Below are 14,015 nucleotides of genomic sequence, written 5' to 3' on the forward strand. Positions count from 1 at the left end.
CTGCAGTCAATATGGTGTAGGTATACCCCGTGTTGTTAGGGAGTGATTTCCAGGATTTTCACCCAGTGACAGTGAAGAAACAGTGATATAATTCCCAAGTCAGAATGGTATGTGGCATGGAGGGGAACTTACAGGTGATGGTGTTCCCATGCATCTGCTGCCCTTGTCCTTCTTGGTAGTAGGCGTTGCAGATTTGGAAGATGCTGTTGAAGGAGCCTTCTTGAGTTGCTGCAGTACACCTTGTAGATGGTGCACACTGCTGCCACAGTATGCCAGTGGAAGAAGAAATAAATGTTTGAGGTGGTGCAACCAAGCAGAATTCTTTGTCCTGGATGGTGTCGAGCTTCTTGAGGGTTGTTGGAGCTGCACTCATCCAGACAAGTGGCAAGTATTCCATCATACACCTGACTCATACCTTGTAAATGGCATCAAGCTTTGGGGAGTCAGGAGGTGAGTTCCTCACTGCCAAATTCTCAGCCTCTGACCTGCTCTTGTAGCCACAGTATTTATATAAGCTGGTCCAGTTCAGTTTATGGTCAATGGTAACCTCCAGAATGTTGATAGTGGAGGATTCAATGATGGTAATGCCATAGAATGTGAAGGGAAAATAGTTGGATTCACTCTTGGACTAGCAAATAATACATATAAATGCAAACGGAATTATTTTTTGAAACTTGTATTTATGCAGCAGAGCCATAGGACATTGTAACATGTAACATCATAGCTAATTAAGTACTTTTGTTGATGTATAGAAAAATGGATTTTCCAAGTGACACACATCTAAATTCTACAATCAGCAAGGAGATGAATGTTAATTTATTTTGGTGGTGATGGTGGAGCAAGGAATGTTGGCCAGGGCACCGGGAGAACTCCTTGTTCCTGACTTGAATATTACCATGGCATCTTTCATGCCACCTGAGCAGGCAATTAAAGCCTTGGTTTAACGTCATCCATTAGGGCAGCATCTCTGACAGTGCATTACTTCCTTAGTACTGCACAGCTCAATTTCCTAGAGTGGTGTTTGAATCTGTAACCTTCTGATTCAGAGGCAAGCGTATCATTTCTAAACGCAGATAGAACTGAATTGCCTGGGCCTCACCAGTGGCGTATAGGGGTTGGGTATTGATGAGTTACATTCTAGCACAGTACTGAGAATGCACTTCATTGTTTGAAGTGTTGATTTGGGGATAGGTAATAAACTGTGGTCCTATTTACTGATTCACAAAAGAGCAGGGTGTTGTGGTGTCCTTGTCAGCATTCCTCCCTCAACCAACACCAGGTTAACAGAATGGAATCTTGCTGTTTATAATATGGTTGTAACATATGCTGAGGTAACATTCAACACATTTCAGAGTATCTCATGATATGTAAAATGCATTGAAATATTGCTAGACAATGTAATAAAGCACTATATAAATGCAAGTCATTTTTCTCTTGCTGGTTTCAAAGTTATTTTGATCTTTGCAGAACAGCAAGACAATATATTAAATAAAAATGAGTTTTTTGTGAGAGAAATTAAGTTAGTGTTATATTTAATCCTTTAAGGCTAAAATTAGTAATTTCTTTATTTTAAATTATGAAAATAATTACTGTTGCTCATTTCACCGATCTTACATTTAAAAGATGAAAAATGTAACAATCAGACTCTCAAGTGACTATGTTATCACACTAATGGGGAATTTAAGCTTGTCTTCGACTTTTAACTTACCAAAGTAATATATTTTGCTACAGAAACCTTTAAGCATAACAGTTATTCGAAATGGACAAAATATACACGTGAATCTCATACCTCAGCGATGGAGTGGAAGAGGATTGTTGGGGTAGGTTTCAAAGCATTAAGATAACTTACTGTAAAACTGGTGGAGAAGGTGACAGAGATTATATGTGTATATAAAACAATACATTTGCAATCATTTAATAAATAACGTCAAAGTCACTGGAGAACATCTTATTATCTTTGAAAAGTTATTTGCGGATCTAAATCAGTGTGCTTGCAAAAAAAACAGTTGCAAAAGGAGTAGGAAGTTTGAGGATTGGGAGTACTTTAGAAACAAGCAAAGTGCCAGCAAAACCTTGATAAGAAGGGAAATAATAGTACGAGAGTAAACTAGCCAGAAATATGGAAATATTGGCACGGTAGCACAGTGGTTAGCACAGTTGTATCACAGCTCCAGGGTCCTAGGTTCGATTCCCGGCTTGGGTCACTGTGCGGAGTCTGCATGTTCTCCCCATGTCTGCGTGGATTTCCTCTGGGTGCTCTGGTTTCCTCCCACAGTCAAAAGATGTGCAGGTTAGGTGAATTGGCCACGCTAAATTGCCCTTAATGTCCAAAAAGGTTAGGTGGGGTTACTGGCTTATAGGGATTGGATGGAGGAGTGGGCTTAAGTGGGGTGCTCTTTCCAAGGGCCGATGCAGACTCAATGGGTCGAATGACCTCCTGCACTGTAAATTCTACGACCGTAGGCGCTTCCATAAGTATGTAAAAAAGAAGAGAGCAGCAAGGTAAACCTTTGGTCCCTCAGAAGCAGAGGGAGGAGAAATTATGAGGAAATGGCAGAGGCATTGAACGAATACTTTGCATCTGCCTTCACGGTAGAAGACACAAGATTCGTACCAAAATTCAATGGTAGTTTAGGGCCTAAAAGAGTCAGAAAATTTAGGAAATAAATATCAACAAAGAAAATGTATTGGAGAAATTTAAGGGACTAAAATCCCCAGGACCTGATTGCTCACACCCTAGGGTTCTAAAGGACATAGCTGCAGAAATAGTGGATGGACGAGCTAGGATTTTCCAAACCTTCCTAGATTCGGGAATGGTCCCACCAGAAGTTAGCGTATGTTACTTGCTTTTTAAGAAAGGAGGCAGAGAGAAAACGGTGAACTTCAGGCCAGCTAGCCTAACATCAGTTGTTGGAAAAATATTGGAAAATATTATCAAGTAATTCTCAACAATGTGCTTAGAAAAACATTGTAAGATTAGAACTCATGGGATACTTTTTATGAAAATGGGGAGAGGGGCAGTTGTCTTCTGGCTCACCAACTTAAACACCAAGAGGCTTCCCATGTGATCCCAAGATACTCGACCCTTGTTTCTGCCCCTCTCCAGGTCAGTGCAGCTTTTAAATCATATTGCTGTAGCCTGTACAAATCTGAGCCTCCCATGGACAAGTCAATCATGACTGATTTTTAAAAAAAAAAATTTAGAATACCCAATTAATTTTTTTCCAATTAAGGGGCAATTTAGCGAGGCCAATCCACCTACCCTGCACATCTTTGGGTTGTGGGGGCGAAACCCACGCAGACACGGGGAGAATGTGCAAACTCCACACGGACAGTGATCCAGAGCCGGGATCTAACCTGGGACCTCGGCGCCGTGAGGCAGCAATGCTAACCAGTGCGCCACCGTGCTGCCTTCATGACTGATTTTCTGGATAACCTGCCTATCCCAGCTGTTGAAGCAGTAAAGAATGCAAGTTGGGCTCCCCGTTACGCCCCAAAGAGATTTTAAAATGTATTGGTCTGAGGCAGGCTGGTAAGGCCTCTGGCCAGGAAGGCATTCCAATCAAATTTTATAAGAACTTCTCGGAACAGCTCATACCTTTGTTGCTGGATATATTTGATGAATCCCTATCCTGCAGTTTATTTTCCCCAATCTTTACTCAAGCCTCTATTTCTTTGCTCCTTAAGAGGGACAAGGACCCGACTGAGGGCAGTTCATTCTGACCCATCTCGCTTTTAAACTTGGATGTTAAGCTGCTTGCTGAGGTTCTGGTGCTCCGGTTGGAGCCTTGCCTTCCAAGTATAATTTCTGAGGACCAAACAGGCTTTGTAAAGGGCCGTCAATTATCAGCTAATATACGCCACCTTTTAAATGTTATACTTTTCCCCCTTCCTTGCACAATAATAATAATTTTTATTGTCACAAGTAGGTTTACGTTAAAACTGCAATGAAGTTACTGTGAAAATCCCCAAGTCGCCACATTCCGGCACCTGTTCGGGTACACCGAGGGAGAATTCAGAATGTCTAATTCACCTAACAAGCATGTCTTCTGAGACTTGTGGGAGGAAACCCGAGCACTCGGAGGAAACCCATGCGGATACGGGGAGAACGTGCACTCCGCGCAGACAGTGACCCAAGCTGGGATTTGAACCCGGGTCCCTGGCGCTGTGAAGCAACAGTGCTAGCCACTGTGCCGCCCAAGAGTCAGAGGTGATAGTATCTCTTGACGCAGAGAAAGCATTTGACAGTGAAAATGGGACTATTTGAGATTCTCGGAAAAGTTAGCTTTGACCATAAGTTTGTCTCTTCGATCCGCTTGTTATACAATGTCCCTACGGCCAGCGTTCACATGAACACTATACACTCAGACTATTTCCCCTTGAATAGGGGCAATAGGAAGAGCTGCCACTGTCTCAACTTTTATTTGCCCTGGCAATAGAGCCGCTCTCTATAGCCTTGAGGGCTTCAAATCAATGGAGCGGCATTTACTGAGATGGGGTTTACAGAGAATCATATATAAAATCATAGAATCTATGGCATGAAGACAGGCCATGCCAACCAAAAAGCCCATCTAAGCTAACCCCATTTGCCTGCATTTGGCCCATATCCCTCTTTAGAATAACGGACCCACCTCCCTCCATCGATGGCATAATGAAGACGTTTAATACCTTTGGCTCCTTCTCTGGCTATAAATTAAATCTAGGCAAGAGTGAATGTTTTCCAGTCAACTCCCCTGGGAGACGAGCCCACTTAGGCATGTTACCTTTCAGCCTCTCCAGTACAAGATTTCATTACTTATGGCTCAGGGTGGCCCACAATTGGGCCTCTCTTCACAAATTGAATTATTCAAGTCTGGTCAACAATGTCAAAATGGACCTACTGAGGTGGAACAACCTTTCTCTCTCTTTGGCGGGTTGGAGTCAAACAATAAAAATGAACATATTCCCTAGATATTTCTTTTTCTTTTAATATCTCCCCATTTCCTGCCCAAATCCTTTTGATTAAGATTAATAAAAATAATCTTTATTATTGTCACAAGTAGACTTACATTAACATTGCAATGAAGTTACTGTGAAAATGAAATGAAATGAAAATGAAAATTGCTTATTGTCACGAGTAGGCTTCAATGAAGTTACTGTGAAAATCCCCCAGCCACCACATTCCGGCACCTGTCTGGGTACACAGATGGAGAATTCAGAATGTCCAATTCATCTAACATGCATGTCTTTCGTGACTTGTGGGAGGAAACCAGAGCACCAAGAGGAAACCCACGCAGACACCAGGACAACGTGCAGACTCCGCACAGACATGACCCAAGCCGGGAATCGAATCCGGGTCCCTGGCGCTGTGGAGCAACAGTGCTAACCACTGTGCTACCATTCTGCCCAAATAAATTGATATCTGTCTTTATTTGGATGGGTAAGACTCCCAGAGTTTACAGCGTTGAACTCCAGAGGGATAGATTTGATCCTCCCAAATTTTTTTGTTTTATTACTGAGCTGCTAATATCCAAAAATAATCCTATTGTGGGTCAGTGATACTGGTTCAATCTGGGACCAAATGGAGGCTACCTCTTGGACTGCATCCACTCTCACACCCATAGTTACTGCACCATTTACCATTTCTCCCGCTAGATTCTCCTCAAACCCAATGGCAGTCTCCTCTCTTAGAATCTGGAAACAGTTCTGACAGCATTTTAAACTCTTTTACTTGTCCCCACTGGCCCCCATCTGTAACAATCACCTTTTCATACCTTCTGGGCTGGACTCAACATTTAACTCGTGGAAATTGAAGGGGCTTAATTACTTTGGTGACCTGTTCGTGGAGGTGAGGTTTGCCAGCTTTAGGGAACGAGTGGACAAATTCCACCTACTCAACTCTAGTCTTTCTCGCTACTTTCAAGCCCGCAATTTCTCTCGTACGGCATTTCTGTCCTTTCCTCTGGCTCCTCCTTCATTAAAAATATGCTGTCCTCACCACAGCCGGGCGGGGGTTTATCTTGGACTATAGGGCCAACTTCTTTTGTCTAATTCCTCCCACTAAACAAGGTAAGGGCAAAATTGAACTGGGCCCTATACTCACTAGCGAGGATTGGAGAGAGGCTCTTTACATGGTCAACTCCACGTCCTATTGTGCTCGTTTTTAAAATTAATTTATGGGATATGGGCGTTGCTAGTTAGGCCAACATTTATTGCCCATCTCTAGTTGCCCTTGAAGGTGGTGGTGAGTTGCCTCTTGAACTGCTGCAGTGCTTGACATGTAGATACACTCACTGTGCTATTAGGGAGGGAGTTCCAGGATTTTGCCCCAGTTGTTCCTAATTCAATTCAGGATTTTGCTCGGTTGAGCCTAATTCAGTTCAAGGTGCTACATAGGATGCACTTGACCAAGGCAAGGATGAGTGGGTTTTTTCTGAATGTTGAAAACGAATGTGAGCACTGTTCGCTTGCCGCCGCTGATCATGCACAAATGTTTTGATCCTGCCCCAAACTCGCTAGATTCTGGGCTTCCTTTTTTAGTACCATGTCTGAGATTCTCTGGTGGCCATATTTGGGGTTTTGGAGTCACTGGCGATTCACTCTGGGGTAGAGGCAGACGTTATCGCTTTCAACTCTCTGATAGCCAGAGGCGGCTACTGTTTGGTTGGAGTCTCTTGTCCCACATGGTGCCTCTTGCTGGTTAGGGGACTTGGTGTCCTTTTTGCATTTAGAAAAAAAATACATTCACCATCGTGGTTTCAGTGCAAAGATTCCACCTGAGGTGGCAACCGGTTATTCCCTTTTTCAAAGATCGAGGCACCATCAGCTGTTAGGGGTTTTAGATATAATGTTCAACTTAGTTACTTTTTCCTTGTTTTGTTTGTATTATTTGCATTCTTGTGTTTTAGTTTATTAGTTAATATGTAAAATCTTAATAAACATACTCTAAAAGTATGATTAGAACAAGTCAACATGTCAACAATTGGTAAATCCAGTTTGACAACTTTATTAGAGCTTTATTAGGATGTAACTAGTAGGGTAGGTAGAGAAACCAGTAGATGTAGTATACCTGGATTTGCAAAAGGCATTTGGTAACGTGCCACACAAAAGATTAATAGGCAAGATAAGGGTTTATGGAGCCAGGGGGCAATAGATTAACATAGATAGAAGATTGGTAACAGAGAGTGGGGATAAACAGGACTTTTTCAAATTGGCAAGCAGTGAATAGTGGAGAGTTGCAAGGATTAGTGCTGGGGCCTGTTATTTACAATTTATATTAATGACTTAGATGAAGAGACAATGAATAATGTATCTAAGTTTGCTGATGCTACCAAGCTAGGTGGAAAGGTAAGCTATGAGGAGCACACAGAGGCTGCAAAACGATATCGACAGATTGAGTGGGCAACAAGATGGTGTGAAGTTGTCCACTTTGATCATAAAAATTCTCCTCATATAATGAAGCAGTCCATGTCTAAATGCAGCATGACCTGGACAATATTCAGGCTTGGGCTAACAAGTGTCAAGCAATGACCATCTCCTACAAGAGAGGATCTAACTACCTCCCCTTGACATTAAATCCCCCACAATCAACATCCTGGGAGGTTACCATTGATCAGAAACTGAACTGGACTAGCCACATTAATACTGTGGCTACCAGGGCAGGTCAAAGGCTAGGAATCCGACGGCAAGTAATTCACCTGCTGAGTACCCCCCCCCCCCCCCCCCCCCCCCCCAAAAAAAAGCCTGCCCACCATCTACAAGGCACAAGTCAGGAGTGTAATGGAATACTCTCCACTTGCCTGGATTAGTGCAGCTCCAACAACACTCAAGTAGCTCAACACCATCCAGGACAAAGCAGCCCGCTTGATTGCTCCCCCTCCACAAACGTTCAACCCTCCACCACCGACGAACGGTGGCAGCCTTGTGTACCATCTACAAGATGCACTGCAGTAACTCGCCAAGGTTCCTTAGCACCTTCCAAACCCACGACCACTAACATCTAGAAGGACAAGAGCAGCAGGGGCAACATCCTGGAACTCCCTCCCTAATAGCACGGTGGATGTACCTACATCTCATGGATTGCAGCGTTTAAGAAGGCAACTCGCCACCACGTTTTGAAGGGCAACTAGGGATGGGCAATAAATGCTGGCCTGACCAGCGACGTCCACATCCCTAAATGAATTTAAGAATAGAATAGAAAAACAGAATATTTTTTGAAAAGGTGTGAAGCTAATTAGTTTTGATGTCCGAGGGCAGCACGATGGCACAGTGGTTAGCATTGCTGCCTCACGCCGCCGAGATCCCAGGTTCGATCCCGTCTCTGGGTCACTGTCTGTTCGGAGTTTGCTCATTCTCCCCTTGTTTGCGTAGGTTTCGCTCCCACAACCCAAAAATGAGCAGAGTAGGTGGATTGGCCACGCTAAATTATCCCTCACTTGGAAAAAAATGAATTGGGTACTCTAAATTTATAAAAAAATGTTTTGATGTTCAAAGAGACTTGTGCTCATACCAGGAATGCAGAAAGTTAGCATGCAAATACAGCAATCAGTTAGGAAGGCAAATGGCATGTTGACCTTTAATGCAAGGGTATTGGAGTATAAAAATAAAATTGTCTTGCTGCAGTTGTGCAGAGTTTTGGCAAGACCGCATCTAGAAAGAATAATATGGGCCCTTCTCATAGAATCATAGAAATGTTACAGCACAGGAAGCCATTCGGCCCACCTTGTCCATGCCAGCCCTAAGACACCCAGGTGTTTTTTCTAATCCCACCTTCCTGCACCTGTTCCATAGCCCTGTAGCTTAGAGCACTTACGCTGCAGATCCAGGTATCTTTTAAAGGATTTTAGGGTCTCTGCCTCCTCCACAAACTCGGGCAGCTAATTCCAGAGTCCCACTACCCTCTGCGTAAAAAGATTTTTCTTCATTTCCCCATGACACCTTCTGCCACATATATTGAATGTATTCAAAGGTGACAGCTCCAACAATGCAGCAGTGTGCGTGGGTTTCCTCCGCGTGCTCCGGTTTCCTCCCACAGTCCAAAGATGTGCAGGTTAGGTGGATTGGCCATGCTAAATTGCACTTAGTGTCCCAAATTGCCCTTAGTGTTGGGTGGGGTTACTGGGTTATGGGGATGGGATGGGGTTGTGGGCTTGGGTGGGGTGCTCTTTCCAAGAGCCAGTGCAGACTCGATGGGCCGAATGGCCTCCTGCACTGTAAATTCTATGATACTCCCCCAGTACTGTACATGGTGCCATCTTTGATTTTGAACGCAAGCCCTGCTGTGGGTCTTGAACCTTGTGACCTGGTGATTCAGATGCAAGAGCGCTGCCAAATAAGCCACAGTTGATGCTCCTGATGTATTTATGGCTGAGTTTAGCTCTGGGAAACAGAATGGAAAGTCAGAGAATAATTAGGAAACAACAATTAAAACATTGCTGATTTCAATTTAAGAATAACAACAACACCAAAGAATCTTTGATCTCCACATTTCAGGAAGAATATATTTGGATTGGAGATGGTACAACATAGGTTCATTAAATTAGTTCCTGCAATAGGAGGTTGTGCTATGATGAGAGGCTGAGTACTTGGGCTGGGCGGCTTCACAGCGCTAGGGACCCGGGTTTGATTCCCGGCTTGGATCACTGTCTGTGTGGAGACTGCACATTCTCCTTGTGACTGCATGGGTTTCCTCTCTCAAAGTCCAGAAAGATGTGCTCGTTAGGTGAGTTGGTCATTCTGAATTCTCTTTCAATGTACCCGAACAGGCACTGGAGTGTGGTGACTAGGGGATTTTCACAGTAACTTCATTGCAGTGTTAATGTAAAGATTATTATTATTATATTCTCTGGATTTAGAACAACAAGGCAATCTTATTGAAACCTACAAAATTCTGAAGGGGCTTGATAGGGTGAACGCTGGGGAATCTAAAACACGGGCACAGTCTCGAGAAAAGGAGCTGATCACTTAGGGCTGAGATGAGGAGAAATTACCTCACTCTAAGGGTTGTGGAACTTTGGAGTTCTTTAACCGAAAGGGTTGTGGATACTCCTTTGTTGAATGTATTTAACTGCCATAGACAGATTTTTAGTCTCTCTGGAAATTGAGGGATATGGGGAACAGGCAGGAAAAGTGCAGTTGAAGTCCAAGATCAGCCATGATCATATTGAATGGTGGAGCAGACCCAATGGGCTGTGTGGTTTACTCCTGTTCTGTTTCTTCTGTTCCTGTGCTGCAATTAAATGGTCAGTTTTATTGCTATAGAGGAAGAAAACATGGAAAATTTGTGTTGATCACGAGGCTACAATCATGTTTTTGTAATGTAATGTCAGCTTTCAGCAGCACTAAATTGTGAAACAGATATGGATTTATATTAATCCCCTTCAAACTCTTCATTGGAAAAGGGCAACTGTTCATAACTATTCCTATCTTTTAAGACAGTTGGTTATCTGTGTCTTTAATATACCAACGCATATGTTTGTGAATTTTTTTGTAGAAATTGAAGGCACATTTTTAAGATTGAAAAAATTAAGATTTCTAAATTAGATTTGGATTGGATTGGAGTTGTTTATTGTCACGTGTACCGAGGTACAGTGAAAAGTATTGTTCTGAGTACAGCTTAGACAGATCATTCCGTACATGAAAAGAAAATACATAAGGCAAACATAAATTACACAATGTAAATACATATTCACAGGCATCGGGTGAATCATACAGAGTGCAGTACTACTCAGTACAGAAGATGTGTGAAGAGGTCAGATCAGATCAGTCAATAAGAGGGTTGTTTAGGAGTCTGGTAACAGCGGGGAAGAAGCTCTTTTTGAATGTTTGTGCGTGTTCTCAGACTTTTGTATCTCCTGCCCGATGGAAAAAGTTGGAACAGTGAATAAGCTGGGTGGGAGGGGATCTTTGATAATGCTGCTCGCTTTCCCAAGTCAGCGGGAGGTGTAAATAGTCAATGGATGGGAGACAGGTTTATGTGATGGACTGGACGGTGTTCACGATTCTCTGTAATTTCTTACAGTCTTGGGCCGAGCATTTACCATTCCAGGCTGTGATGCAGCCAGATAGGATGCTTTCAGTGGTGCATCTGTAAAAGTTGGTAAGCGTTAATGTGGACATGCCAAATTTTGTTGGTTTGCTGAGAAAGTATAGGCGCTGGTATGCTTTCTTGGTCATAGCGTCGACGTGGATGGACCAGGACAGATTGTTGATGATGTGCACACCTAGGAATTTGAAGTTGTCGACCATTTTCACCTCGGCCCCGTTGATGCTGACAGGGGTGTCGATGATACTTTGCTTCCTGACGTCAATAACCAGCTTCTTTTTTTTTTTTTTTTTTTTTTATAAATTTAGAGTACCCAATTATTTTTTCCAATTAGGGGGCAATTTAACGTGGCCAATCCACCTAACCTGCACATCTTTTGGGTTGTGGGGGCGAAACCCACGCAGACACGGGGAGAATGTGCAAACTCCTCACGGACAGTGACCCAGGGCCGGGATTCGAACCCAGGTCCTCAGCGCCGTAGGCAGCAATGCTAACCACTGTGCCACCGTGCTGCCCCCAATAACCAGCTTCTTAGTTTTGCTGACACTGAGGGAGAGATTCTTGTCGGTACACCACACCACTAAGTTCTCTATCTCCCTCCTGTATTCTGACTCATCGTTGTTCGAGATCCGACCCACCACGGTTATGTCGTCAGCAAACTTGTTTAGCAGTAATTAACAAACTATATCAATGAGTTTGAATTTTATTCGACAAAATGTTTTCAATTATCTTAAATCAGTAACAGTGGAAATTTATTCTTTGATTGAAATATTTAAAGATTGTTTGACAGCATTCAAAACGAAATTATTTTTCTTTCAATTGCCAAGTTTCAGTTTTAAAAGCTAAGATCAATCCTAACTGAGTATCTTGTACCTGTACTGCCCAATTCCAAGTAGGTAATAGGAATGTTCTTATTTGCTGGTGATCTGATTTGAATATTTCTTACACACTTGTGCTTTTTTAGTCTTATTGGCAGACTTAAAAGGACATTTAGGAAGTCACGGCCTGACAATGTGAGATTGCTTTATTTTACAGCAAGTGAACAAACAGACCAGCAGTTATGCTCAAATTCAATCAGTAAATCTGTCTTTGCATAATTATGATATTAATAATGAACAAAATGCACTTTCCCCACATCGATAGTTTGCCTTATACAGTAGCGCTATAACTGCTCAGTTGCTTGCTGCTTCTGAGACTGATGAAAGCTTGCCCCTGCAGCTTTCTGTTTGAAGACCCAACTGAGAGCCTATCATTGTCTCTGTTTCTTTTATCTGCCTGTGTTCATAGCCAAAGAACAAAGACTTTCTAACACGTGGATTTTGAGTGTTTATTGAATCCCTGAGAGAGGCTAGCGAATTAATTATTTGCTTATATTTAATGGGGAAATAATCTCAAAGCTAGCCTTATAGCATTTTAATTGCCTTCTGCATTTAAATGGTCATTGGATAAACATATGGATGATAAGGGATAGGGTAGATGGGCTTTAGTGGTTTCACAGGTCGGTGCAACATTGAGGGCTGAAGGGCCTGTACTGCGCTGTAATGTTCTATGTTCTATGTCTCAGTGTCCATAGAGTTCTGAAGGCTATGAGGCCTTTCAGCCCACTGTGTTATAGCTGGTTATTTCCAAAATATGTGGCAATGTAATATATCTTGTAAAATTTGTTATAGAACGCATTTGAGTAGCATGTAACTCACGTGATTTATTTCTCCTTTTTTCTAGGTGTAATATTGTTCCTTTGCAGAACTAACATACAATCCAGCATAAGAAAATCCTCACATACTGCAAAATGTTCACACAATAGTAATGTGAAAATTGGAACAAAGGTGGACGTTGCAACATTAGGGCTACCTATTTCAGTCATAGGTTTTGAATTCATCTAACTTAAACATAAAGTAGAATTTTCTTTGATTCCGGTATAAGTTTTCTCTGTTATTACTCCCTTTTCTCAGATTCAATTTTATGCCCTTTCATAGTTTTTGACAGCATCTTCTTCTACTGCGGGGAGTACTGAGACTGTCCCAGCGTTTGCCATTGCTACAGGATAGTAGCTGATTTGAGAATGGATGACAGATTGAATTGATTTATATTGCTGTTTATTTCCACTCTTTTCTCCCCACCTCAATTCTTATCCCCATTTCAGTATGATGAGTAGTAAAATTTTAATCCCTGTCGTATGGATTTCAACTTGGAATATTATGGGCTTCAAAGTTAAAGCATTTTGACAATTTACTTGGATTGTTTGCTGTGGAAATAGGCAAGAACATCGTTGAACAAGCGTTTTCAGGACACTTATGCAGCACTTTGATCTACAAAATTTAAATTGCTGTATTTTTAAAGGAAAGAAAATGGAAATACAGTTATTGAACTTTGCTATGTGTTGAGTATCACAAATGTTTGAATTGACTATTTTTTTTTATACTGTTTAAAATATTTTTTGGATATTTACACTTTCAAAATGCTGAATATTGATATGTACTTCCATGCAGATATAGGAGCAATTTATGAATAAAATAAATTCCATGTGTGACAACTATGATGGCGTCTATCATAAAAGTTTTCTTTGAAGTATTTCAAATTCATGTATTTGATAGAATTATAGGTGATGATGCCAATCTGACGAGGTTCTGTGCTGATCATTCTTTTCCCCTTCATGGCAAAAATTGTTTTGATTTTTTTTACCTTCAGATATTTACCAAATTCCCTTTGAAGGCTACTATTGAGTCCTTATCCACTGCCATGTGATTTTGTCATTCCCAAATTCCAATTGCCCATTGTGTAAAACTTTTCCAATATCGCCTTTGGAACTTTTGCCAATCACCATAAATGAAATGAAAATGAATGAAAATCGCTTATTGTCACGAGTAGGCTTCAATGAAGTTACTGTGAAAAGCCCCTAGTCGCCACATTACGGCACCTGTCCGGGGAGGCTGGTAGGAGAATCGAACCGTGCTGCTGGCCTGCTTGGTCTGCTTTAAAAGCCAGCGATTTA

The 14,015-nt window shown here is 42.0% G+C and overlaps 1 protein-coding gene across 2 annotated transcripts in view; it reads left to right on the plus strand.

The window, feature by feature from the left end:
• psmd9 (proteasome 26S subunit, non-ATPase 9) overlaps positions 1 to 13,562 on the plus strand; it is a 31,780-nt gene extending 18,218 nt beyond the window's left edge. The window contains exons 5-6 of one of the 2 annotated variants that reach the window (XM_038789727.1): positions 1,732 to 1,820; positions 12,746 to 13,562. In XM_038789727.1, coding sequence (XP_038645655.1) covers positions 1,732 to 1,820; positions 12,746 to 12,773 — 117 coding nt within the window. In that variant the 3' untranslated portion in view covers positions 12,774 to 13,562. The remainder of the gene's footprint in view (positions 1 to 1,731; positions 1,821 to 12,745) is intronic. The other variant, XM_038789738.1, reaches the window with a different exon arrangement.
• Positions 13,563 to 14,015: the final 453 nt, after the last annotated feature.

The sequence above is a fragment of the Scyliorhinus canicula genome, chromosome 1 (assembly GCF_902713615.1).
Source record: "Scyliorhinus canicula chromosome 1, sScyCan1.1, whole genome shotgun sequence".
Taxonomy (NCBI): domain Eukaryota; kingdom Metazoa; phylum Chordata; class Chondrichthyes; order Carcharhiniformes; family Scyliorhinidae; genus Scyliorhinus; species Scyliorhinus canicula.